A 27,859-nucleotide genomic window follows, 5' to 3' on the forward strand; every position below is an offset into this window, starting at 1 on the left:
TGTATTCTATTCTTCTCAGCCCTGTAATATTGCAGTGTTTTTCTGCAATGAGATGTACAATGACCTCATAAATATTAGCAGATCTTTTGAACTGGAAAATGCCTGTGATATTTCTTAATATAATTATGTTGGATTATAAGTTGGCCTGTTAAATGGAGATGAACTGAGGAACTTTGACCAGTTGGTGTGCCTCACTGTGTGCAATTTTTAGCAAATATCAGTGGAAAAATTATCTTCTGAAAACTCTATAGCATTCAGCTGCAAGGAGTGTGGTCTGATTTTTGTTTTTCTTGGTTGGTTGCTAGTTTTTTTACAGAATTTGTGACTCCTAGGCTTTTCCAAAAAATCATTTATTTCCAAACATTCCTTTTCTGAAGAGGCAACAGTTTTATTTATATTATTGAATCTAGTGCTGCTCAGTCAGTTGAAGAAGACTGCATCTCTGGGTACAAGCACGAGACTTACCAAGAACCTGTTTTGTAATCAGAAGCAGTGAGCTTCTGCAGAAGGATTGCCATGTTGGTTCATTTATGTTTTTAAGTAAGCGGTGGGTTCTGACAGGGTGGTCTGTGGGCATCTGACACAGGGACCATGAATTACTTTGCTGGTCAAGAAGGGTACATAAGAAAAGCAAAGCTATTTTCAGGAGACTTGCAGTCATGCTGTGATGGACTGAATTTTTAGAAGCCAGTAAATAAACAGAAGTCTAACCCTGTGTTAGAGGGTCAGTTTAGCACTCTAATCTGGTTAATTGGGTGTTGTCATCTCTCTGGATTTAAATATCATTGCTTCCTTTGTGCAGCCCATTATATTGTGTGCTGGTGCAGAGCATTTGATATTTCCTGCTGCAAAATTGGCTGCACTTGAGCAGTAGTATGTATTTATACCCTTATAAATACATAGGACTTTGACTCCTTTGTAGATGAAAGGAGCTATATAAATGGTAATTTCAATGCATAATTGTCTTACTGAATATTTTTCAAGAAATATTTGGTAAGATAGATGTAGTGCATCAATACCACTCAATTAAACTGCTTTGGGATCTTTCTTGAGGATTAACAAATGTTCTGTTAGCTGCCTGGTGTTTATAGAATGAACAATATTTCCCTCACAAAACCTACCTGAATATAAATGTTCATGCCCTGTTTTGCACCAAAGTTGCAACAACTTCTCACTAAAAATGCCCACAAGGTTATAACTTATTTGGGAAATTTAATGCCTTGACCTATGGTAAGTGTGTGGGAGTGAGAGCAGTATATATTAATTGTAAAGGGATTTTGTTTAGGAAGCATGCATGCAGTAGAATATTGCATCAGAACAGTAAAAATGCTTCAACTTTGGAGCAGGTTCTTGAAGCCTTCAGATTCTTCAGGGTCCGTGACCTTTGCTTTTGCTCCCTTAAGGACAGATGCTAAAGCTATTCAGAGTCTCACCGTTGAGCTCACTGAAGCAGCAAAGCAAATCAAACCTGTGTTGTAAACTAGAATTTTGTGTTTCTTGTTATGCACTTCATTAAAGCAGAGGGGTTTTTTTAAGATAAGTATTTGTCATCTCCATGTCACATTTTTCAAAGAACATGGTAAATTAACAAGACATGTTTAATGCAGTCTTGACAGAAAGGTTAATGAGAATTCAGAAGGCAGCAAGGAGGGAAATAATACGTGCTGCTCCAGGTGAAAACTGCAAGGAACCACAGTAAGTTGTAATTCAGCTTGTCTTAAATAGAGGTATTTATTTGTTCTGCAGTGAATATAATAAAAAAAAATGTTTTAGCAATTTCCCCCTTCAGTGATATTCACTACTGTGTGTTAATTCTTACTGCAGTAGGACCTAGAATGTGGGTGTCCACCGGGCTGAATTATTTTGTCGAAAATGTGTTTGAGACAGGGGTCTTCTGCCCTGTGTCCTTTGAAGGGAAGAGGATGTGTGCATCTGCCCGGCTCAGAGTCTGTAAGTTCAAGGTCACGTGGCTGAGAAGGGCAGAGGGAAAAGTGGAAATGAAGGCAGATGTCATGAGTCGCATCCTGGTGAGAGCAGGTGCTGGGTTTTATGGCTACGTGGCTTCCTCCCATCCTCACCCTTGTTAGGCCAGTCCAGTTACACCGAGGATTGAGAAGGGGCCACAGGACACAGGCATGGCCTTCCTTGCACTTAAACATGATGCCTGTGGACTTCTGCATATTTATATAGCTTATGGAAAATTCCAAGAGGTTTGTGGGCCCTCTCTAAAGATGCAACAATTTCCATTGAAGGGGATGATCAAAGCATAAAGCAACTAAGTTCACGTAGCTTTCTGGTTTTGAGCTGCCTGTGGCTGGTTGATGATTTGTCCTGTGCAGTGGATGCTTTTGCACTGAGCAAGAAAACACCCTTTGAAGAGAAGTCAGCAATAAGTAAGGAATTGCAAATACAGTATTGGTTCTTTTGGGGAAAGCTACCAATCTTGACGATGGTAATCACAGGGCTGCTTTTCTAACTTGATGAGAATCACGATTGTCACTTCCAAATCAAATAAATTGGCGTGTGATGATCAGAACTTAAAAACCCATCAAATACAAACACTCCTGTGTAGACAGTTACCTTTGCACTAAGGACAATCTGATTATTTTTGTTGTTGGTTCACCTTGCCTGTTGTATGTTTTATGTGTAAAGCCAACATTATTTTTAAAATCCTCCTTTCTGCAGCCAAAGTAAAAATAGGAGAAAACTCTGTTAACATTATGAATCATCCGCCAGAGCTCAAGCACTGAAAGTTTTGTTCTTGGCAGGAAGAGGAAACAAGAAAATCTTAGACTTTATTATGCCAACTCATAGCTAATTACACAAGCTTAAATAAAAATGTCATTTGCACTAATTTAGTTCCAAGCTCCATGGCTACATTCAGTTAAAATGTAAATTCTTGTTGCAATATCCAAACAATGCGATATAATGGTTGTAAAACAAGGGAATTAGCTGGTTTGAGGTAACTGACTTGTAAGAGACTTGTATTCCAGGTTGTTTTCACTTTATATATGGGCAGAAGATGTCAAAATGCTTGAGGTGCTTAAAAGTTGTGCTCTTGAATGCTCTGACGTTCCTGAGAGGTGCCAGCCTCTTTGCACAGGAAAATTACTATTTTTTTAAATATTTTTTTTTTCGATTTCAGAATTAGTATTTTGAGCTTTTACTAGCAAACAGCTTATCTGAGCCATTTAAAACATCAAAGGAGGTATTTCTTGGCTTGGGTACCTCTTTAATTTAAAGAAGATTTATAAAGGCCAAAACAGGATAATACTGCAAAAGGATTAGCCGTGGTTACTTGATTTCTGAGCAAACAGACTAATTCTACTTTTTTTTGTACTGGTGTCTTTCAGAGTGAGTCCATTCATACTGAGCATTGAATTAGGCTGGGGGTTTGGTGTTTTTTTTTGGTTGGTGTTTTTTTTTTAATTTTTCGTTGTTTCTATTGTCTTCTTTAGAAATCGGAAACATTGCTGGAAGCTCTGACTTCAAAGCATAAGCCAGCTTATTCTTCGTTGGTTGCTGTGCTCCAAAATACATTCCTGAAGCTTCTTTGCTAGTAACTGCCAAATGTTTTGTTTCAGCACTTAGCACCGGGGCTTTCAGTTTGGTTTTTGTTTTGATTTATTCTTTGCAAAATAAAAATTCTGAGAAGTCAATTAAAAAAATAGGTTGGCACTCTTAGCACTTAAATCCGATTGCTACAGCAGAAGCGACCAGAGCAGTGATGCTGCAGAATGCTGTTTATTTTATATTAGTACTTACACTTCAGATTTGTTCTGTCTATAAACAACAAAAACTCTCCCTGACATCTGAAAGTTGATGTGTTACTATACATTTCATGTATCAGTAGAAGGAATGAGCACTGGTACGGGCACATCGTGGTTGGTGAAACTTGGGCAAACCTATTGTGAACTAGTTCATCTGATAGATTTGATGGGAAAGGAATGGAATAACTATTGCTATCATTGCTAGCTAAGGATTATATATATATATTGATATCACTGCTAGCTAAGGATATGTGAGCTCAGAAGTCCAGAGTACAGCACCTAGCATGACCCTTGGGGTTGGTTTTTTTTTTTCAGTCTCTGCTGGAGGCTCCCCAGAACTTTGTCTATGTGGGTTCTGAGATGTTTCCAGATACTTCCTTCTTCTCCCCAAAAATTTTATAACACGGGGCCTGGGAAGCACAAAACTTTATGAACATCATATGCTAGTTTAAGAGTTACTTGTTATTTGTGGTGAGGTTGTTAGAGAAGGAAAAGGAAGCAGAGAACAAATTCAATAGGTGATTTCACCAGTGTTTCAAGAGGTGAGGCAGGTGTAGTAGCAACTTCTCTTCCACTTCCATTTGTAAATATGCATCTAATAGAGGGTTAAAAAGTACTTCTGATCTGTTCTCAGCCTGATCAGCCGTAGCAGTCAGAATCTTGTCATAACATACCGTCAGACATATCAGTCACCTTAAAGTAACTGCAAATACAGCCCCCTCAGCTAATGCCAGTACCCAGTTCTTTGCTTCAGACTCCTTAAGTGCCTCAGTTCTCCCACAGAACTTGCAGTAGCTTATTGATGGGGAGAGGTGGTTGAGAGATTTTTAGGATATGAAGAGATTGCTCTCATACCAATTGCATAAAAGCCTGAAGGGAACATGCCTACCCTTAATAGTGGTCACCAGCTGCTGCTTTTTGGCCAGGTATGGACAGAGGGGTATGAGAATGACTGAGTAGATGGAGCATCGCCTCGTCTGAAATCTGGATTTATACATTGCCTGGTGTAGCGAAATTGCTCTGTTTAAAATCCCATTGTTGGGATGGAAACCCTGTGTTTGGGGCTCTGAATGTCTTGCTTTGCCTTCCCTGTGCCATATGTAGGCAGTTGTTTAGCTGGTAACTGGAGTATCTGTATGTGCACAGAGCCACAGATCGTTACCTCTTGATTATGTTCACGTTATCTGATGTGTCGTCTCCATGAGAGAAATTAAATTGCCTTTAGTAATTTGAAGCAAGTAAAAATGACAAATCATCATTCTCATGTGATCAGTAAATGGCTACAGAATGAGAATGCATCTCAATTACAAGGGAAGTGCAGCACTGATGGTTCCAAATCACCAATTGTTTTCCTGTGATTTTCTTTACTTTTAAACTAAGATGGCTTTGCTCTATTAAGGAAAAAAAAAAATTGCTTCTTTCCACTTTGAATAATGCTATTAGCTGTGAAGTCTCAGCTCATAATTAGGAGAGTTAGAATAGAGAATGATTTCATAGAGACAAAGGCAATGTAATAGAGAGAGAGAAATGAAAGAAAACAAATGCAGTAAGAAAGTGATTTTTAAAGTCCACATCTTGGGATGTGGCAGACTAGTGTACCAGAAAGCAAAAACTCCCATGTGCAGCTAGAAAATTGCTGTCATTAGTGAGCTATCATGCAAATCCTACAGGAAGAAAAAGGAGCAGAGATTTAGCAACAGGAAATACTTGCGTGTGTGAATATAGAATATGGGCTGTAAGATACGCTTTTAATTTTCTTAAAATAAACCAGCGTTGTTGCCTACATCTGTATTTGGATTCTGATCCTGCAAATATTCCTGACTAGAGCATTAGCATCAGCAAAGACAAATTAACAGCAGTAATTACCAGGCATGGCACACGACTGTGCCATGCGATGAAGCATCCTACGGAGATTCCCAAGTTGGTGCCAACCTGTGGCCGCAAGTCCCTGCAGGCAGGAGGTAGCTCTGGTGCCTGGAGCCAGAGCTACCCCTTGGCCATGGGTGACTTTGGATCATCTCCTCAGCACCTCAGCTCCTGCATTTGTGCACCAGGAACCAGGTCACCCAGCCCAGAGGGTGGATATGACCTTAATACTCGAAAGCGAGCTGCAGAGTCATTAAATCAAACCACAGGCTGAAGCCTGGATTTCAGTTTAAGAATGTGGCTCTGCTGGGGAGAGCGTGTGTGTTGTCATAGGTGTGGAATGATAACTAGAATCAGAGGACAGCAGGGTGGTTTGCAGATTTAAGACAGGCTGGTACTTTTTGTTAAAGCTCAGCAAGAAGGAGGGATGGATGTCTTTATTTTGACTTGGCCATTCATAGAGACAGAAGCACTTTGTCTTTATTGCCTTTTTGATTGCCCTAGTCTCTTCAGCCAGTGAAGGAGAAGTTGAGATCAGCATTGCACAAATATTTCCACTTCAAAATTGGCTCTTCTCGGTCAAATTCCAGCCCTGCTTGGTCCTTGCTGCTCCAATGAGCAACTGAATTTCTTACAAGATTGTAAACCAACCGAGATATTCCCCCCACACACCTTGGCCTAGGTGTTTCCAGAACTAGCATCTAATTTACTTGTGAAAATAAAATTTCTATATGACATGCTAGATTTTTTTCCCTAGAGCTACTTTCTTGTTGGTTTACCAAGCAGCAGCCATTTGTTTTCATCGTTACATTCCATTAATAAATGATCCTTTGAATGTCCTCTGCCTTCTATATCCAGTGCTGTGACCTTATATGCTATATCATATAGCTGATGCAATTAACTGCATTTTTTTAAAAAAAAAATCCTGCTTCACATTGGGCAGATTGCCAGCTGTTTCTCAGGGCAATTTGTTTTCTATCAAAACAGAATTTTGTCCTTCAGTGCTCTGTCCGGAAGTCCCTGAATTCGCTGATTTTGCTCTGTCCGTAAGGTCAGAACAAACCCATAATTTGTTTGGTTTGCAGCCCTGCCATTCAAATGCTGAAATGGTTCGACATGCCTACAAGCAGCTGCCCTACTAACTTGTCAGTTACTGGTCAATTTGAGAAATGTCTGTCTCTTCTTTCTTGCTTTGCTTTCTTTTTTCTTTTTGAGCCTGTGTTTTGTTCTTCTGTGGGTGGTTTTAACCAGCAGGGTAACATTTAAATGCAAAGCTTTGGGCTACTTTTGACTTCAACTACCAATATGAAAGATCAACCAGGTAGTCCTTTAGAAACAAATTAATGGCCCAGCACTTACGAATCTGTATTCCGATTGCAGCGTGGCCAGCAGACACTTGGCTCCAGAGTCGTTGCTTCCTCTGTGCCATTGCCCTGGGTTTCAGAGCACAGGGCAGGGCTGTCTTGAGCTCCTGCCCCACGGCTCTGCCCCACTCCTTTCCTCCCCCTTGCCTGGTTGTGGGGTGTAGGACTTGCTCCTCAGAGTCACGGCATCTCTCAGGCACTGGGGTGAAGGTAAGGCGGGGACATGAACTCTTCTTAGACCTGACCCTCTACCGAGCAATCAGCCTCTTTGTTTTCTTAAACAACTCTTTGACTTTAGCAGATGAAAGCAAGGAGCCCCTTCTGCTCTCCTCCTGCTCAGAAGCTGAAACCTATTTTTAGAGGTATGCACCGTTCTAATTATAGCACAGAGCCAACAAATACACAATTAATGCTATCCTAAACTGCATGGTAGCTGCCTCTGAGCTTGCTCTTTTCTGAAATCCAGGCCAGGAACAGGTTGTCTCTTCCAGGAAGATGAACCTTCTGTCTTCTCAGTTGCTTTGGAGTTGGTAGTCAATTCTTTAAACCTAAGCTGTAAGAGGCAAAAAACACGCAACACACTGATCGCATATGGCTGAGACCTGATAAAGAAAAAAAGGCAGCTGAAAAAAATGAAAGTTTTGTTTAAATTTTAAGATCTTAAAATTGACAAGCTTAATTTTTGGGAGCTGAGCCCTCTGCTTGGAGCACCTATGGGTTGGCAGTATTAATGACTGATATTTAAAGATTGCCTGGGTTTCATGCTTTCCCTCTGCTCCATTGTTAATTTTGGCCCAAGGGCAAAGTCTTGAGCTCTCCCTGGTCAGAGCTACAGGATTGCAGAGGGCAGAGCTGTGGAGCATGCAGCAATTTCTGGTCCTCAGAGCTTTGCTGCGTGAGGCCTTTTACTCCCTTCAGCTGCATAAATCTGTTCAACCTATTTCATATCAGTGCCTCAGAACCTGGGTCGCTTTCTTCTTGACCCCGCACCTGGAAGCTGTTTTCTTTTTCTAGCAGATTATGAACCACCAGCCTGTCAGATAAGTATGCAGTGAGAGGTTTTCTCAAATATTTATTGTTTACCTGAGATGTAATAAGGTCCTTCGTGTCATTTCTTGCAGAAAGGAGAATTTCGGAGCAGATCAGCTGTAACATTTGATTCAAAGCTGCAGCTAGCACACATTTTTAAAATGTCTCAATATGTATTTACACCATAGATTGTTTGTGCTAATTAGAGTTTATTCCACCAGTGCTATGCCTGCGTAATTCTCGTTAATAGCAGCAGCAGTGAAGTATTCTCATAAGAAGAGCAGAGCTCCTAATTAGAACTCTTAGGTTTTTAAGATATCTTTATACAGCTTTTACTGATAAGATAAGGTGCTGTAGGTTGGCCTGGTAGCTATTCTAATAGAAAACAAATGAATTTATTTTTTATTTCCAGCCTCTCTTTTGTTTTTATTACAATACGAGCCAGCCAGATCTGTGCAGGGCAGGAAGGGAGCTTCCCCTTCAAACAACTGTGTGCCCAGAGAAAGGAGATGACTATACAGACACAAAAATGTTATAGCCTGGCTATAGCATAGCCACTGTCACCAGTAGGAAACCTATCCAAATGGGCAGTCATAGAGTTTGGTCTGTGTTTTCAGTGCCCACCTGAGGCTCCAAGCTCTGCTACCCCGTCCCAGGGCATCCCCTCTCCTCCCCCCGAGCGTGGGGCTCGGGTTTGCAGAGAAGCAGCTGAACTGTGTGTCAGGGAGAGGTGCTGAGGGACCACACACCCCTGTCAAATAGCTCAAAATATGATGCTCATGTCAGGACTTTGCATTAGCTTTTACAAACCTGCATTCAAGAGGATGCAATAGGAATGCACCATATGATATTTCTTTAGGGATTTGAATAAAAGATACTGAAGGGCTTTTTTTCCTTTTTTTTTTTTTTTTTGTTAAATTGACACAGTAAAAAAAAAAAGTCTCTTGGTCTAAGTGTGTTCCCAATATAGTAATTTTTTTCCCCATCTGATGAAAACTGGAAACAGAGACTTAGAAAGAAAATACTGATAAGAGTCCTAGCTAAGGAATAAACAGCAAGCACTGCTCTAAAGCATGTCAACAAACAGCTCCTCTCAAACAGGTGTCTGAATTCCAATGGATTCTAATTATCTTCTAAGACAGATAGGTACAAAAAACTACTGATATAAAGAAACTCTGGACTAAAAAAATATATGTACTATAATTTCAGGAAGTCTTAGCTTGTGCCAGTGGCAGCTAGTAAGTAAAAGATAAGGTGGAAAATAATGAGGTTTTGTTATTTGTATGAGAAGTTTAAAGAGACATATTGTGAGTGAACAAAAGATGCACGATAAAACAAACGCTGCACTGAAGTAATTCTCAGTAGAAACGTAAAAAGCTGCAGGGTGCTAAAGAAGATGCAGGATCTTCCATGTGTGAGCGCTGTTTAGCAAGTTTTAGAGCCACTGCTATTAGTAATATGCAATATTCCAGGTTTTTAACATACATTTTAATTAGTAGACATCAAATTAAACCTCCTATTCCGATTTCTAGTCTTCCAAGAAAGAGATTTCATGGTGTCTTCATTTTGTCTTCATCGTGTGTATTGTTTGCTAATTCCTACATGCTCCCACCATCAAAAATATGCTTCTCAATTCACATTTCATTAATAACAGGACCAACAGAAGCTTTGGAAGCTGACATTTTCTCCTTTACTAGTTTGCCTAGAAGAAATTTTAAATGATGGATTTAATAGCACAAGATTAAGACCAAATTAGGGTCTTGGAGAGCCTCCCCTCTGGTGAAGGCTGGTTAAAGCCTGCTCGCTCCTCATCCCCTTCCCCAGTGTTTGGTATCAAGGCTGTGACATCCCCCAGGAATACTGAGTTTGTGCGAAGAGCTCTGGTTGTCCTTCCTCTCTGTGATGCTACAACCATGAGCAGTGTTATGCCCATGGCAAAGCCCTTCAAGCATTAATATGGTCTGGAGGCTGAACTAAGCTGTCCCTTCCAACTCAAGCCATTCTATGATTCTACATGGATGTTCTACGTCAAATATACACCCTTATGTAAAAAAATCACAGTAACTTATTTAACAATATTATTCATGTGCAAGTTACATGAAAACGTGGCTTCCAGAAGTTAAAAGCTAATATAAAGACAGAGATAAGCTGTTTTATTGCCTCATTTAAAAAATGTCTGTATTCTACTCTAGCAAGGACTACAGGCTGGAGACTGACAGACAAGAATAAAATAGCAGGGAATAAATTTTATGTAGCTATTTCCTTTCTCCCTCAAATGTGAATGCTTATGCAAAACACATTGCTTTAGATTCACTGACAATAAAGAGGGAATCATTATACGGGTAGTGGGTTCTCAGGGGAACACTTTAGCCAAAACACACTCTGCAATAATTCCCCACATCTTGGTTGAATAAATTAATTTATGAATTTTCCATGAATATGTTCAACCATTTCTCCCCTCATATATTTTATTGATCTCCATATACATTTAACAACAAATAACAGAGCTACTTTTCTATTTGCAGCAAAATAGTTTAGAGATGTTTATGTGGGCCTTGGGGTTCATAGTGAACAAATGCAGTTCAAACATCAGGGAGATGGCAAAGAAACATGGAGCTTGGCAGTGCCAGGGAGCTTTACTGGGAGAAAAGCTCAGCAGAGACTCATACCACCAGTGAGACGGGTTCTCTGAAACCAGAGGGACCAGCCCTGAATGTCCTAGGTAGAATCACTGTGAGGAGCTTCATGGCTCGTTTCTGCAACAGTTGTGATGTCCTCTTGATGCTAAAGATTGATGGGCTGGATCATTCCCTTGTTTGTTATGTTTTGACTTGTGCTGTGTATCTTTTTATTTTTGTGTGAGGAGATGAGGATGGCAAAAAGAAAAAGGGCATTTGATTTTTCTCCGCAAAAACAGAAATGCAGCGTCCGTGGTCTGGAGAAAACTAAGAGGCTCCTTCTGGACTGTACATCCAGTGGCAGAGTAGTCCAAAAACTTCCTTGTTGATCCACAAAACATCTCCTGTGGCCACTCTTCCTCTGTATAACACTTAGTTTGGTTCAGGCAGTGATGTTAAATCCAAAGTGAGTTATTGCAGTGAGTGGACACACCATCGCATGGAAAGTGTGATGTGTCCGTGTTTGTCTTTCAGGAAGGGCAAAACAGTTACATACAGCAATTAGCTGTTGAAAAGTAATCAGTATTATCTGAATTTAAAACCACAGAGTTCTTCTATCATCCTCCTCCAACACCAAGCTGTCACTTCATTTCTATATATATACAAACCCAAACTAGTAGGGTGGAAATCTGACATGATTAATCGTAGGGATAAATTTACTCACATGTGACTGCACCATTGTGATCTTCAGCTCTGGCTCTCTTCTTTGCCCTGTGCATTCAGATCAGAGAGAGCCTTTTTCAAGCAGTTTACTTTGGAGTTTTTTTAATTTTTTGAGCTTTTTGGTTGTCATTTTTGTCCATCTTAAGGAAAGCTGAGGAAAATCTTGTCTTGCTATTTTCAAGTAAAAAGCTCTTTCTTAACTGCACATAATAATGGACTTGAAATAGGCCTTACTATCTTAAAGGTGGTATTTGAAGTATAATTGCTAATGCTTAGCTACATCATTCATAGCTATTATGCACAATAAAGTATGTAACTAATTTATGTTCTGTAAGGGCTTAAATGATCGACTCCAGCTGCCAGAATATTTAGTCCTGTGTTCTCAATAACACACTGACTACCAGAATATGCTGCAGAAGTCGTTGTCTTCAGGACTGTATGCTCAGAGTGTTCTCCTTTCTCCTGTTCTTTCCTTCTGCTGAACTTTCTCTTGTGTTTGCATTGGGTCCAGACAGCTTAGATCAACCAAGTGTATTTATGGAGCAAACAGATGAAAACGAAGTACTTATATTCCCTTTAGTTTTGGAAGAAATTAGTGTAAAGCTCAAGCTAAGCTGACACATGTTGTGTGTGGCCGTGCATTTTCTAAGTGGGAAGAAGGGCAGAGCATCTCGGGGAGCGTGCGACCGCCAGGATGCATTGAAGTGCAGAATGGCTGGGAGATAATGTCAACAGAGTGGGATGTAGGCACAGGATAATGGTCTCCTGCTGCTAGATTAAAGCCTGGGCAAAGATGAACCCTTTTAACAAAAACAAACAGAGGCAAAGCCAAGATGTTTGCGGGACTTTCAAAGCAGGAGGCATTTATCTTGTAACAACATCCTGCGCTGTTCCTTTGGCTCCAACTGTACCCAAAGAACGGAAGATGCTGTTGTGATTCTCGTCAGTGGCTGCTGCTAGAGAAGCTCCAGTTGCCCACTGCTGCCTCACTGGTAACACCGTGCTCTTACGCCACATGGCCTCCAGCCTTCGAAAAAGCTGCATATTCCAAAACGCATCGTGTCAGGATGCTTAAGCACACTGGCCTACTTCTAAATGAAACATTCCAAAACGCATCATGTCAGGACGCTTAAGCACACTGGCCTACTTCTAAATGAAAAAGAATTAATCTGTAATAAAACTCTGACTTACCAAAGGGAAGTTGCAGCCCAGCATTCCCATTTTCCCTGGCAGGAGGCAGCCTGTGCAGGGAGGAGGAGCACCAGCTTCAGCGCTGCAGCTAAAACTGCCCCTTGCATTAAAAGCCCTCAGTCTGATCTGGTAAAATCAGGCCTTGAAGAACACAAAAAATGGAACTGAGTTCAGTTCACTAGTATCAAGGCAGAGAGAACAGCTCACACGTTTTTATTCCTGCTTCTCTGCACTGTTTTCTTTCACTCCGTTTTCTGAGTCCGTTAGTCCAGTCTCCAGCAATCTGTGCTGCTGGGCACAGTCTGGGGAAAAAAATCCTTGAGGTAGTAACTGCAGAGGAGAACATCTACACAGGCACAAAGCTCTTAGAGGAAAGTCAGAACTAAAATATATGTAATGCAAGCAGCAAAGGCTATGAATAGTCAAGTGTGTTATAAATCAGGACTTTTTAACTCACGCACTTTTGCAATATTAATTCTCCTGAGTTGCCTCATTTATCCAATGCTGCACATGTCCTGCTGTCCTAAATGGTTTGAATGTGGTGACTGTCAAGAGGTGCTGTAAATCCTGTCTGCTGAGGTTTTAGGGAAGGAAAAGGAACAAGTAACAGCATGCATATACTGTACTGCTCATATACTGTACTACTCTTCACTCTACAGTTTTACAGTTTTTTGTTGTATTTCTGGAGTTGATTGCATGATGGGTGGCTGGTTTTCGAGATGATGCTGTTAACTGTTAAGGCAATTTGTAGTTGTTGGTAGGAGTCATTGAAAACTTCCTCTTTGTTTAGAGAAGCTGATGTGTGAATGACCAGTCTGGTCAGCTGATAAGCTGATTTTTTTTCAGTTCTCACTGTTGTGAGGATTAGTGTCTTTCCGGACCAAGCCTGTTGCTTGCTGTGGAAGTTGAGGTCTCCCAGCTCCTCAGAAGACTGAACTAATAAATCAGCAGTGGTAACAGTGATAAATGGCATGATTTCACACCCAAAACATGGTCATGAAGCGTGGGAAACGCATGGGATTCTGGAGATTTGTGTTGTCTTTCCATCTTTGCTATTGATCTTGTAGGTCACCTGGAAAAAAAATGTTTCAACTTTCAATGCTCCAGATTCCATATATTTAAGCAGGGAATAATAACAACATTTTACAAGGCACATTTAGAAGCGTCGGGCAGAACTCTACATAGGAAGTAGCTATTATTGTCGTTAGCTGCAATAATAAAAACAATGGCATTTTCAATAGTGACTGAAGTTTTGCGGTCTGTCCAATGCCATTACTGCTAAATGCAGTTTCTCATTTAATCCACAGCTGCTGCTTTTATATCTTGTCCTAATTCAAAATGCATTCTTGCTTCTTTTTCTGATTGTAGTGCAAGCTGGAGTTTCATGCGTGTACTTCTGGCAAAACCATCACAGCTCGATGCGAAGGGCACTGCCCCTGCCTTCCAGGACCTGAAAGTTCAAAACACAAGACGGAGAAGACTGGTAAGTTGAGCTGTTAATAGAATTATAGCAGCTTAATTGGTTGCTGCTTCATTCTTAGAAAAACGTGAGAAAGACATTTCTTAACTAGTAGATTTTCTACGTAATTCTTTCTGAGAAAAAGCTAAGGTACAAGTAATCCTCTCCCAAACATGTAGCGCTGTCAAGCCTCTTGACTGCTGCAAAACTAACACCCACTTGATAGAGTCTCATAGTTCTGGCTAATGATTCCCATTTTTGAGTGAAAATATTTTGAATGAAAATATTGAGTCATCATGAAAAAAGATAGAAAAGAAAAAATACTATTTGATGGTTTAACTTCATAAGTTAAAAATATAATCAGTAGCCTGTGTGTTAACAAAAGTCATTTAAAATCACATGTATATATTCTATAGGATCTGAATTATCATTATAATTTTTGTTGCTACTAACATTGTCACTAGAAGTCAACAGATTCATTGCAGATAATGTTGTATAAAAGGGAAGGCTGGCATCTCAGCACAAATGGCCGTTTTCCCTGCCAGCTCTCCAGTGAGTTCTCTATTTAGGTCTGAAAGCCTGGTGAGCTAATTCACTCCCCCAGGTCTTTTCCGAGGAAATAAGCACAAGCTGTCTCAGAGCGACCTCATCCAAAGGGAAATAGTTCTTGAAAAAGAGACTGTCTAAAGGCAGAAGACCAGCAGCAGGCAGGTGCTGCAGCCAGGTTCTGTGAGTTTCCACCGTGTTGTGGGGAAAGCTGTCTGCAAGGGAAAAGAGTTTGTACTTGTGACTGTGGTTTCCTGATGTGAGTGCAGATGTGCTGGTGAGAGTTTCTGTGGTGAAGTGAATTCTCACTGTTTTTAAGGACTGTGTGGTTGTCCCTCTCTTAGCAGGAGTGTGAAGAGAGAGGGTTAACTCCCTGGCAGCAGCTGGAATCCTCTATTAGCAGCTCATCAAGCCACAGCAGTGACTTACGCAGGGTTTACTCGGTCATGTTATGCAGTGAAATGCATTTATTTGCCTTGTGCACCACTCGTAGTATAAAAAAAGGATGAAGTTTTAACAGTACTCTGACCCAAAGTATTTGAGAACCTCTCTTTGCTCTTACTCCTCCCCACTATGGACACGTTCTGACAGTAGCAGGCACAGAAAAAAAAAGTTTCACCAACACTTCCTCTAGTTAGTTCAGGCCCTATCGCTTTGCCTGAAAGCACTGATGATCTTGCTGGTGGTGCTCCCCACACCCCATCCCCTAGCACAGCGCCGGTATTCACAGTCAGCCTCCATCCACTTTCTAGAGCAAGAAGTGATTCTCCAGCCTAGGTTTGGAAAATTCAGATTTATTCCTTTTTATTTTTTTTTTTTTGCAAATCACAAACATTTTTTTTGCATAGCTATCAAAGTTAGACGAAGTATTTCAGATGGCAAGTTTCAGAAATCAATGTATAACTGTAATATTGCTTTATGTGGCTTGAAATCTTTTGGTTACAGTACATCCATGGATAAATTGCCTTATTCATACTTTCTATTTCTTGTAGCCCTTATCAGGCTACAAGAAATATTTCTTTGTCTTTACCCTTTCTATTTCTTTGCCCTTATCAGAGAGAGTATCAGATTAATAAATCTTCAGTGACATTTTAAGCTTACAATTTCATTCACACAACAGAAAAAAGATTCTAATAACCCTTATCTTGATAAATGCAATTTGACAGGGTATATGTATTCCGAAACCCGGGCTTTTGTTTTGCTTGACTCAAAACTTTCACTCCAGCCAACAAAGCATTAATTTAATGGATGGGATGATCTGCAGAGCAACTTTCCTGCAGGCTTTTTCAAGAGGCCGAACTTGAGCTAACAATACTCCTGCCATTGCCCTGACGAGGATATTAAAGTCCTCAATTCTGCCATCCTCAGTGTGGCATGAAGCGAGCGCTCTGCCTCCTTGGAGGGGTGCTGGATGTGCCCTGGGAAATAAGGGGAATCAGTGCTCTGTGTGTATGGAAACATTCACTCAAGGCACTAGTTATCTCCTGCATCGAGTGTATGCAAAGAATCTGTTCCTGAGCCTGATTACAGTGTTATAAGCAAAATAACTTGTACAGGCTTGGGAGTGACTCTGTGTGTGCATTTATATGTGTATGCAAAAAAAATAATAGCAGTATAATATTTTGCTTCATCACTTTCTGTTTCTTTCTGGGGTTAGGTGCAGAAATGTTGATAAAAGGATTTTGTATCGAGTCAAATATTCAATAGCAAAGGGGCTTTCTAACTTTCTTTGTCTTAAATTTTCTTCTGGAGTTTTGAATGTGGTTGTAACGTGCTGTTAAAAGACTTCATTCAACTTATGTCCTCGGTCTCCTTTCTGTAGACATTGTCTCTTCAGCTGATCCACTGAGTGTAGCGGAGTCTCAAACTGAATATTTCGGGGGTTTTCAGTCTTTTAACAAAGAGCTCCCATGTGAGGTGTACAAGGCAATCACATGGCAGAACGTGGCTGTCCCCTGAAGCCTGGTCACGGCAGCGCTCGAGTGATATCCCTCTCATCAAACCTCCAGACCTCTCAGTCTGCAGCTTCGCACTAGCATTTCAGTTACTTGGCACCTTAGTCTTCACACAAATTTGTATTTTCCTCAAATAGTACAATATTCTTATTATTATACTGAATTGCTATAAGAATCAGTAGTTCAATTTCTCATATAAAAATCGGTTTAGAAGAATTGTGTAGAGAGTTTGGACTCGGTTTCTGCTCCTTATTTAGTTGCCGGGTTTGTAAAGTCCTTTCAAATACAACATAATCTTAAGTAGAAAATGATAGAGAGCTAAACCTCATGCCTCATACAGACATGTCAGTGGAAAAATACTAAGGAGAATTACAGTGCAATTGCTTCCAGCAAAATGGAAATGCAGCTCTTAGAGCTACTGCATAAACTTTTTTTATGCCTATTACACAACAAGATTAAATGTATGTGGTTGTGAACTTGCAATTTGAAGACGGTTTGCGTTAATCTTTGCACATTCATTCAATCATATTCAAATATTATTCCATAATAAATTACCTTCAGAAATTAAAAATGTGAAGGAACATTTAATTTCCAGAGTACTGTAATTCTAAATGTCATGACCTTTTTTTATATACACTTGTGAGTAAAATTGGCAGCAGCATCAAAGAAAAGCAATCCAAGTGTATGTGTTTGGAGGTAACAATTGACTGCAGTGGCTGAGTTGTGTTCCTTCCTCCTCCCTGGGCTCCGTCAAAAACATCTCTGCTTTGAGGATGAAAATCAAGACTAATAATTGTGTTAAAAATTGGAATTCCTTTTATAGTGCTGACTGGTACTGTGGAGACGTTAATAAAATAACACAAAAGCTAGCAAAAGAAAAACTACACTGGAATTATTACCTTTAATGGCAAATAACAACAATATAATCTTTCTACCATAAAGTTAAATCTTTGAGGAGATGGCAGGATCATGTTCTTCATTTTCTTTAATGGAATTTGAGTCAGAGTCTGAGAGGTAGAAAACAGGACTCTGAAGGTAGTAATGGAAGAGTTTAGAATAGAAGACAAGCCCTGATGCTTCTTCTCTTTCCTTTTAAAGGCCCATTTAGAATTCTTTGGTTTATCAAAACACTTGGTATGCTTCATTATTCACAGCAGTATCCCAAATTGACAGTATGCTTCCATGATAGCTGCTGATTTTCAACTTGGCCCCCTAGGGTTGAGCTGTCACCTGCCCTGAGGTTAGCTGCCGTTCCAGAGTGTATGTGCCGTTTTGCCTAACACTATAACGTGAATAAGGCTGTGATTTCAACAAAAGAAAAGGTCTGGTAACTGACTCTGTGTCAGCTAAGGGACACAAGTTATTTAAGACACAAAGTCCTGTCTGCTGGTGGTTTTCAGGTACCTCTTTCGAAAAGCTCTGTAATACTAACTGCAGTTCTCATCAAGCGTAACTTATTTTGACGCTAGCTGAAGCTTCCCAAAGCCCTCCATCAGCAAAGGACTTCAGATGAGAAATGGCCAGGTTTTGTTCTTCAGAACCTACTGGCAAGGGAAGAGATCTCTCCCTGTAACGTGCAGTTCATTCTGTCAAGAAGATGACGTTGTGCCATGACCAGGACATCTCTTGGTGAAAGAGAATTCGTAGTTGTGGTTCTGTCGGCTTCCCCCATACCTGTGTACTCCTGTTACCTTTGTTAGTGGTGTAGGAGCTCAGGCCAGACAGTAAATGTTTAACAGCATGTCAGGGCTCTTTCTGACCATACCCTATTTTTGTGTTTTCTAAGAAGGTGAGTGCTGTGCTCCCAACACACATCCTTGTCTTCATTTGTTGCCATCAGGGCTGCAGAGCCACCGGAGCATGAATGGATGCAGCAATTCAAAGTAGGCTTATCTCTATCTGTGCATTGTGTCTTTTTGACCTTGCAGAAATCCCTGAGGCAACTTCTAAGAAAATGCCATTATCTTGATAAGGGAAATGCGAGGTCAGTAGGCAGAAGCAAATATATTCAATTATACTGAGTGTTGCTTAAATTTCTAAAGGGAACCAAGAGAACATTACAGGAGTAGGACTCGGCACGCTCAATCAAGAATCTACCTTGTTTAGAGTGGAGTTTAGGGTATGAACTGTAGCATTTAACTACCAGCCCTATTGGGTGTGATGGATGAGAAGGTCTAATGTTCTATTTCTTTATAAAAAGAGCGCTCAGTATGTGAAGTTCATTCGAAGAAATCATAGTCTTGTTTCCCCAATGAGTTGTATCGCTTCTTGTGCCTGAATGACTGACAACTAAAAGAATTTAAAGTCTTGGAACTAAGTCTTTTTTTTAAAATCCACTTCCAGCAAATATTTCAGTTTCAAATTGCTATTCACAAGTTTCATGACTGCAGAATACATCATTTTAAAGTTCATGAAGATGAAATATGAGTCATGAACAGGGTTGACTTGAAATTGGTTCCTGCATTTGATTTGTCAAGGAAAATTTTCCTTTTGTGACTTTGACTTTGAAAAACAACTCTTCCTGGCACCAAGTTTCCAGGTAGATTTTTGTGATTTACCGTTTTGAGTCTCAGTCTCTGGGAATGGTTAAAGAAATATAAAATTAAGATTACTGAGAATTTCAAAGCTTTAATATATCTCATTAGAACTAGGAGGAGGCTTTTTCCCTGTTTTACAGAGATATCATGTTTTTACAAATCAAAGAGTAACATTCAGTGCAGGGCAGATGTAAGGGCATAGAATACAGTGGTGTATGTTCCAGACACTGACATGATCCTTCTCTGGCCTTCATCAGTAAAGAGTAGGATTATTAGCTCTAAACTGTGCAGGATCTTATGGTTTTGCTCCAAAATTTTCTGTAGGAATACTGCAATTCAGTCTTTTTAATTTGTTACATGATGAAATGACTGTACCCAAGTAATTCACTTATGTAGTAACTGTAAATAATAGTAATGATAATAATTACTATTACTTTGTAAGCTTTCACACAGGCCGACCAGTCTTTATTAGTCCTTTCCTGAAAGCATGGAAGATTAACTTTTTTAATTTTTGCTAAATATTGTGTGTGAGTAGTGAAGTGGCTGCACCCATTTAATATTTGACTAAAAGAAAGTGAGAAGCAGGCAAGAACAGGTACCTTTGCTCTTCATGGATGGCTATTGCCATCACCCACTCCTGTCAGAAGCAAAAGCCTGCAGCTTCGGGACCGAGGCAGCAAAACTGAGTTCTTGCCAGGGTCAGAAAAATGAGCAAAGCAATGGTGGCTGGGGATGTTTTGTTCTCCTGCTTGACCTCACATGCATCTTCCTTTTGTGCACCAAAAAAAGCAGGAGCTTAAGAGGGAGAGGCTGCACGTTCTACATATACGTTATTTCATGTGAAATCTTGTACTTTTGTGGAAGAGTTATGTAAAACAGAACGCAGAATCTGAGGGGCAGATGAATAAAATGTTTGCGTGCTGAAAAAGAATGCAGCAAAATAGCTAATGATGTGAATGAGAACACGTGAATTGGTTGATGTTCAAACGTTAGTTTTTTCTGATACGTTTGTTATGTTCATACACCACATCACTCTGCTCCTATGTCTGTGACGGAGGTGTGTTTTATCAAGGCTTGTATACAGAGCTGGTCTTGGGATAGCTCAGGAAGAACCCGTTAAATGCAAGTCCTTCCACTGTAACCAAGAAAGGCAGTGATGCCCTTACAAGAGGTTTGTTTAAGAGGCCACCAGGTTCAACTCTGCGAAAGGAGATGTTGGTGTGATTGTGTGGTCAATACATAACCACATCCGCAAGCTATGGAGGATTGCTCAGCAAAGCTTGATGTTTGGAACTACCTACTTGGGTAGAACATCTTCCATGTGCTTGGTCTATGGACTTTTCCTGGTCTGTTTTGAAAATCTGATCATCCTGAAGCACTTATAGCTGAGCAATAGGTGTTGACGAATTGAAAGCTTTGAAACTGCTGCTATTTATATCCCTCTGAAATTATATCACTTACATTCCCACCAAATTATACATCTCCTTTGCATTGATTTCTAGGTTAGCTACGTGTGATCAATAGTAGTTACTGCTCCCCTTGAAATTCAGTGAAACGTCTTTAATCAATGTAATTTAACCTCAAAAACACCCAAAATTTTTGTAATGGCTTTGCTGTATTGCAGAAGTGAGGTGGAAAGAATTTCGATGGTGTACAATTAACAAGTCATCACGCGGAACAATTTCAGGTACTGCAAAACCCTTGCAGGTAAAACGCTCGCAGAATCTTCTAGGGTTTTGTTAGTTAATTAGGGCAGAGCTTTGTAAGGCCTTGCCATAAGTTGTTCTGCATTTTGATATGGCTCTAAGGTTTTGGGACTTGGCACAGAAGCATTGATCATCCGGACAGATAACAAGTCAGGGACGATACCATCCATTGACTAGCTGTCACTTCTTGGATTTGATCAAATTACAGCGGGCTCCAAAATATAACAGACAACTTCTGCTTTAGAGGCAAAAATGACAGAAAGGAGGAAAAGGCAGCACTAAAAGCAGCATATACGCTTTGGTTTGCCTCTTTCAGGTACTTGCTGAAACAATGTTGACTGTCAGCAGGATTTGCACTTTTAGTAAATGCACCTCTTTAACATGGGAACATGTTGATAAAATAACATTGAGCCAGAATTCCTGTCATAATTTTTTGAGGTTGAACCAGGACAAGACAACTGTTCCTCATCACTAAATAAAGACTGATCCCAGACGGCAGCAGGAGATGGGAACTGCATAAAAATAACTTTGTCGTAGGGTAATTATATTAAAAACAGTGGGATTTTTTTAAATCCTTTTGAAACAGAAAACTTTTGAGGCTGTACTTCTTCTGTGGCTGAGAAGTCTTTATGTTTTCCTTTAGAGCTGTGCAGTGGATGTGGGTTTCACCCTTTGCCCAGGAGTCATCACCACCTAAAATGAAACTATTCTAAACAAGTTAATTTGGTGGGTCTCATCCATATAACCAGGAACTGCAAACCCAAACCTCAACTGGGCACAGGCTCAAGGGCAGTATTGGCATAACCAGTGCCAGACCCTGCAGGTAACTTCCCACTTTGAGGTGGAAAGGAAACAAATGCCACCAGGGTGTATAAACCCACAAAACATGGTAAGAACCTACTTAGGCAGCTCGATGGTAATCAGAGTTTCATAAATAGTTACTAAACAAAATGTTAAAATGGCTATTGATTTTTTTTTTCCCCCACCATAAAGAAAAGGTTAGAAAATGACATAGTAAACACTTAGTGCCAGCAAGTAACAATGATTTTCAGGCAAGAAATAATTTGATTTTGCATTGCCAACAAAAAAAAAATGTTGAAGTGGCTCACTGGGTTAATAGAAACACCGTCTAGGAACAGCAGGTGTTTGTGTGCTGATAATAATAATCAGAGCACTAAAATTTCACTCATCATAAACAAAAGATAAATAAGACTGGTTTCATATAGGGGTGTTTTTTCTTATGGATATTGATTTCTGCATTTTGGGGAGTATTTCCCTAATATTTAATACAAGAAAAAATCTCCAGAAACCTGACAGTAAAATAAATTATAATGTTAATCACTGCAGTATTAATTTTAAACATCCCTAGTGTGAGGGAAAAAAAACAAAACCACAAACCTTTTCAATAAAATGCAGGAGAAAGTAAGACTTGAAAATTTCAAATACGTCTCTTTTTGGTTTCTTGGATGTAGGTTTCTTTACTGTTGTCTTTTTTCATTTATCTTAAGGAATAAATTCCGTCTTTGGTTACTCCAGTATAAATCTGAAATAGTTCCATCAACAATATTGAGCCATTGGACTTTACCAAGTTATTCTGAGCCTATAATGGTATAAATGAATATTAGAGACTAACTGATTGTTCCAGAGAGTTTGTTACTTTTTGTGCAGCATCATGTCAATTTAGTTCTGATTTTTTTCTGTTTCTAATTCCCTTTTTATTAGTGCGGAAAAAAGGAGGTGGTATTTGAGAGATTGCTACTCATTCCAAATATATATGCTTACGTATTTTATATCTTTTGGTGTCCCAAGAGGGACATTTCTACATTCATTTTCCTCTGAAGAATTCCTTTTTTTTTTTTTTTTTTGGAATTGAGTTTAATGGACTTTTCGTAAATCAAAAAAAAAAAAAATCAAAAAAGTTATCTGCTTCTTGTAAAGCAGACGTGTCTGCTTAGAAATGGACTAGAATGAGAATCAGGATCTGTATTTGTGAGTTATTAAAACCTGGATGATTTGGCTCAAGTCCATCTCTGTCAGATGAGAGTCCATCATAAGAAAATGGTCCATCATAAAAAGTCCATCATAAGAAAATACTTACTAAAATGTCCTGCAACACAAAAAATAAATGTCAGCGTTAGAGAAGCTTCTAGGCAACCAGCATAGAAACTCTGTGTCCCAAATGTTAAAATACGCACATGTCTGTTCAGTTGTTTTTTCAGATACAGGCTCTCACGCTGAAGTCTGAGGCCGATCACTCAAAATTGCAGTTTACTCTTTCACGGAGGTGTCCAGCCTCTCTGGAGATCTGTACTTGGAGCTGAATTACAAAGCTTTAGTCCCCTACAAGTATTCAGACATGACTTTATAAAATTTGTAATTAATAGTAAGATAGAAAGTAGCTAAGCCTATGTCCAAGCAATGTGTTTACTGTAAGGTGATTTTCCAACTTGGTTTTAATCACAATTTTCTAGCATTGTGTTCCACTGAGCGAGACAGAATTTCATGACTAAGAAGGGTATGTTTATGGAAAAACACTATAATAACCCTTATAATAGTATACTTTATACATTTGTATCAGTATATTTTTGGATTTAATGAATTATGGCCTTGGCTCCATCTTGCTTGTCTGAAGGTAATTTTATGTATCATCGTGCCCTATTTCTCAGCTTGTTTACAGTGATAGTCAGGGCCCAGGAGTTATCAGACATAGACAACAGGCAGATTTTCTTATTGTCTAAATTGTAAGTATGGTCTATAACAGCAAGTACTCACTTATCAGGCATTCCCTGTCAACAAGAAAAATGAAAACTGAGTAAAATAAAATCATATCACAGTCATTTTGGGCAGCGAGTTGCATGTAACAAATGCCTTATTGATCTTTCACGATTGAAATTCAGCTGTAGGCTTTCAGGTTGTGGAAAAGGTTTTAAATATTCTAGGCGAGTCTAAGATGCAAAAAAAAAACCTAGAAGGGGTACAATCTTTTGCGTCATGCTTTCTTTTCATTTTATGTATTAGAACTCTGATTCTGGACACTTTAAATAATAAATCTTTCATACTAAACTTCACTTGGTACATTCAAGATTTTTAAATTAAGCTTATGTATCACTTTCTTCAGTTTAGTAAGATCCTATAAAGAAACAGAAGAGTCTCAACCAAAAAAAAAACACATCAGAATTTTTAAAGGACATATTGTTTGTATTAGGAATATAATTTTTATGTGTTTCGATTTTTTTTTTAATGTATGAGGAGGAAAGACATATGGTGACTGCTATACAGCATGTACAAAAACTGCATTTAAGAATGCTGCTACCCAGAAGGCAACAAATAAGTAAAATAGATTTTTCAATAAAGAAACACGTGGGAGGAAGTGTTATCTGTTCAGTTTACATTTTTTGGAAAAGAAGTCAGGTTGGTTGCAACAACACTGGACACTATTTACATTACTTTAAAAAGTTCCTTTCTGTATTTTCAGTTGGGTATCCTTGAGAAGTGGAGCAATGGAAAGGGGAAGAAGTTCATTAGTACAAGCTGTGTAATTATACACTTGGGGTCCAATAATGCAAACATCTGCTTTAATCCAAGAGCTCTTTGGTTAGAAATGTCTAAAGGAGAAAATGACCATAGTGTGGCAGCTGGTCACAATAAATCTGAGCAACTCGGAGCTGTGAGGAAGACTTTGATAATCCTCAGGTGTGTCAGGAGTGGCATTTCCAGAAATACTGGTAATACTTTACAGGGCTTTGGTAAGACCTTGTCTGGAGTCTTTTGTAAATTTAGATCAGCCGTGTTCATCAGAGGTCATTTCAAGATGAAGTAGGAGAAAGAGTGAGTTTTGCTCTGCTTCAGTCTAGAGTTAAGCTGCTCTCATCTCTGATTTCTTTGTGCAGAAACAAAGTAGAAAGTCCCATCTCATAAAAAGTTAACTCCACAACACTATTGAAAAGATGTGGCAGAGCTGCTTTAGAGAAGGCATTAGACTGGTACAGCTATTTAAATGTATAAGATATGTATAGCTTTAAGGCAATTCACTGTGCACTAGTTCAAAAAGAGAATATTTTTTTCACATAGCTTTATAGATTTATTTATTTTAGTCATATAGTTTAGGGTGTAAAATGAATGAGGAATTTGAGGAAGGAGGAAAGACATCTGCTACTTATAAGAGACTTGGAAAACGAGAGCTCGTGGCAGCTTTTCACACTGGTGAGGTTCTGTTGCAAAGGCTGTTGTGGGGCTACTGTAATTTCCATCCCAAGTTTTGCAAGGCTGTGCAAAGGTGGTGTGTTACTGCTGAGTCTTGGGACACAAGGCATTTGGCTACATTCTTGTGACAAAGAATTCATAAACCAGAATTTATGTGGTGCTTTATGGAACCAACTGATTAACTGCAGCATTCAATAAAGGAAAGATGCTGTATTCAATTGAAGTACAGGTATAAAAGAAAATGCAAGTGAAAACAATATATTAAGCTCCTGAGAAGCAGATTCATTGGCAAGTGTTTGCATTCCAAAAGAAATTCAGAAACTGCTGATACGTGGTGGAGCTATTTCACTGTTAAGAGCAAGGGTTTAGAAGTAAACTCTTCCTCCTGACCTTGGGAAACTGAATTACGTTAAAGTAACTTATATTCTAGGCAAGCCTGGACTCATGTATCACCCTCTAAGAACTAGTGAAGGCTACAGAAGTGCTATGTGTCTAGAAGTGTGGTATGGCCAACTCTTTTGCTAATGCCAAAGACAGTGCTGGCAGCACTGGTAGTGAAAAATGTGAGTTATTTCTCCTGGTGCTTCAAATATGTGAACGTGGATTAAATGTATTATATTTTGGACCGGTGGAATCCCGAAGAAAGTTGTTGCATGAATTTAGATTGAAAAGTGGTTATTTTTCAACTAGGTAGTCAAGGGGAAAGATCAGAAGTTTATTTCACTGCTATGGCAAGGGATTGAAAGTAGCAAGACAGGTTTTAGTCATGAAATAATGGAATTATAGTTACTGGTGCAAACTGTGAATATGTTATCATGTCCTTGCCCAATGTCTGTCCTAAAGGAGGGTTTATAAGTTGGTACAATCTTTCTTAAAAAGCAACTATAAATGCAAATATTATGTACTGTTATGTTACAGCTTCATATTCTAGGTGATAGCAAAACAATTTAAGTATGCTCAGTGATTGACCATTTTCCTTGGCAATGTTTAGACCAGTGTATTTTCTTACCCTAATTCAGAAGCGAGAGAACACCAGTCTCCAAGCTCTTCACAGTCTTTGAGTAATTGCCGTTTGTTTTTGTCCTTCACCTCTCTGCTTTTCTGAAAGCAGATTGTATTCCACAGCAGGGTTTCTGTGATGAGAGTTGAACCCTCCTCTAGCAATTGGATGCTTTGACTTACCGAAGTCACTGCTGCTTGAAAGAGAAATTGGCTTCCCTCGAGAACATGCAAGCAATAAAAAAATAAAACTGTAGATGAGTTTGTGTAAGGGCATGTAAAATCCAAATTCCTCACTGTAGACATTTTTGTGAGAAGTAGAAAACTCATTCTTTTATTACTAGAGTAGCCATTGTATTTGGTTATGTCATTTTAGAAGTCCAAAGACACTTTAAAAGTGTTTATTTCCCTGAGGAGACAAATGGAGAATTGTGTATTGCAAGTCAAGTATGCCAGCCTTTAACGTGATTATAGAAGTCTTTTCCATGGGTGTGCAGTGTGAAAAATGTCCTTAGCTGTAGGTCACAATGAAAAAGAGGAGACAAAAGTAGCCAGAAGAGATCTAGCCAGGCGGCTGGTTTTATGGGTAGGTTGTTAGACTGGCTGTAAAGGACTAGTTTCAAATTTAGACTGGTGCTTACAAAGGAGCTGGGTGTACACATTCTGTTGAAAATATTGGTCTTAGCGCTGTAGGGCAAAGCAGTTACAGTATTAGATACTTTCCAGAAATGTGTTGTAGTAGAACAGAATGCCCTGGGCTTCTGCAAATTGCTTCTCCTTCAGATTACCCAGATGCAAGCCTGAATTTAACGTGCTTTATTTCACAGATGACTGTTTTGAATACACATTCCAGATGTTATAGCAAGGATGAGGAGTGGCATTGATGCCACAATAATAAGTGCTCTGTGAGTGTCTACGCGGAGAGACAGAGCATGAGATGATTCACTCACCAGCTAATTCAGAGAATCACAGAATGATTTGGGTTGGAAGGGACCTTAAAGGTCATCTAGTTCTAAGCCCCCTGCCGTAGGCAGGGACACCTCCCACCAGATGGGGTTGCTCAGAGCCCTGTCCAACCTGGCCTTGAACACTGCCAGGGAGAAGGTTGCCACAGCTTCTCTGGGCAACCTGTGCCGGTGCCTCACCACGGTCAGAATCAAGAATTTCTTCCTAATATCTAACCTAAATCTACTCTCTTGTAGTTTGAAACCATTACCTCTTGTCTCCTCACTACACTCCATCGTAAGAGTCCCTCCCCATCTTTCTTGTAGCCTCCTCTAAGTACTGGAAGGCAGCTCTAAGGTCTCCCCAGAGCCTTCTCTTCTCCAGGCTGAACAACCCCAACTCTTTCAGCCTGTTCTCACAAGGAAGGTGCTCCAGCCCCTTGATCATCCTCATGACCTTCTCTGGACCCGAATAATAAATGAAATCGGGATAATAAATGAAGTCTAAGTGAGATGTAATTTGTGTTGCTAATAAGTCTCTTCTCATGTTAGTAACGTGCGAATTATGCAGAATTATCTGTTTTGCATAAAGAAATTGGGTTGGAAAGATGCCACGTGGTCTAGGTACAGAAAGTCCTTAAAAATTACATTTCATGTGCAGTGCTTGCTCCCTCAGATTACTTTTCTCGGATAACCTGTATAAACTTACTGTAAGTAAGCAGTCTAGGTGTTTGAATATGTTCTTAATCCAGCTCCTCGTTACTGCCATTAAATAACAACCAACACCCCTTGGTGGGTGCCACCAAAACATTTTATTTGAGCTCTTTAGGCACTTGGCCAAAGACTTCAACCTCAAATTGCCTTTGGGGTTCATTCTTATGCACAGGTAAAAAAGTGCACATGCAGTTTCTATGATTCATGTAACATACTTAAGGAAACCTCTACCAGT

The 27,859-nt window shown here is 39.6% G+C and overlaps 1 protein-coding gene across 1 annotated transcript in view; it reads left to right on the forward strand.

The window, feature by feature from the left end:
- SPOCK1 (sparc/osteonectin, cwcv and kazal-like domains proteoglycan (testican) 1) overlaps positions 1–27,859 on the forward strand; it is a 268,007-nt gene that overhangs the window by 197,431 nt on the left and 42,717 nt on the right. The window contains exon 5 of the mRNA XM_009865464.1: positions 13,930–14,044. Coding sequence (XP_009863766.1) covers positions 13,930–14,044 — 115 coding nt within the window. The remainder of the gene's footprint in view (positions 1–13,929; positions 14,045–27,859) is intronic.

This window comes from Apaloderma vittatum, unplaced genomic scaffold (assembly GCF_000703405.1).
Source record: "Apaloderma vittatum isolate BGI_N311 unplaced genomic scaffold, ASM70340v1 scaffold4850, whole genome shotgun sequence".
Lineage (NCBI taxonomy): Eukaryota > Metazoa > Chordata > Aves > Trogoniformes > Trogonidae > Apaloderma > Apaloderma vittatum.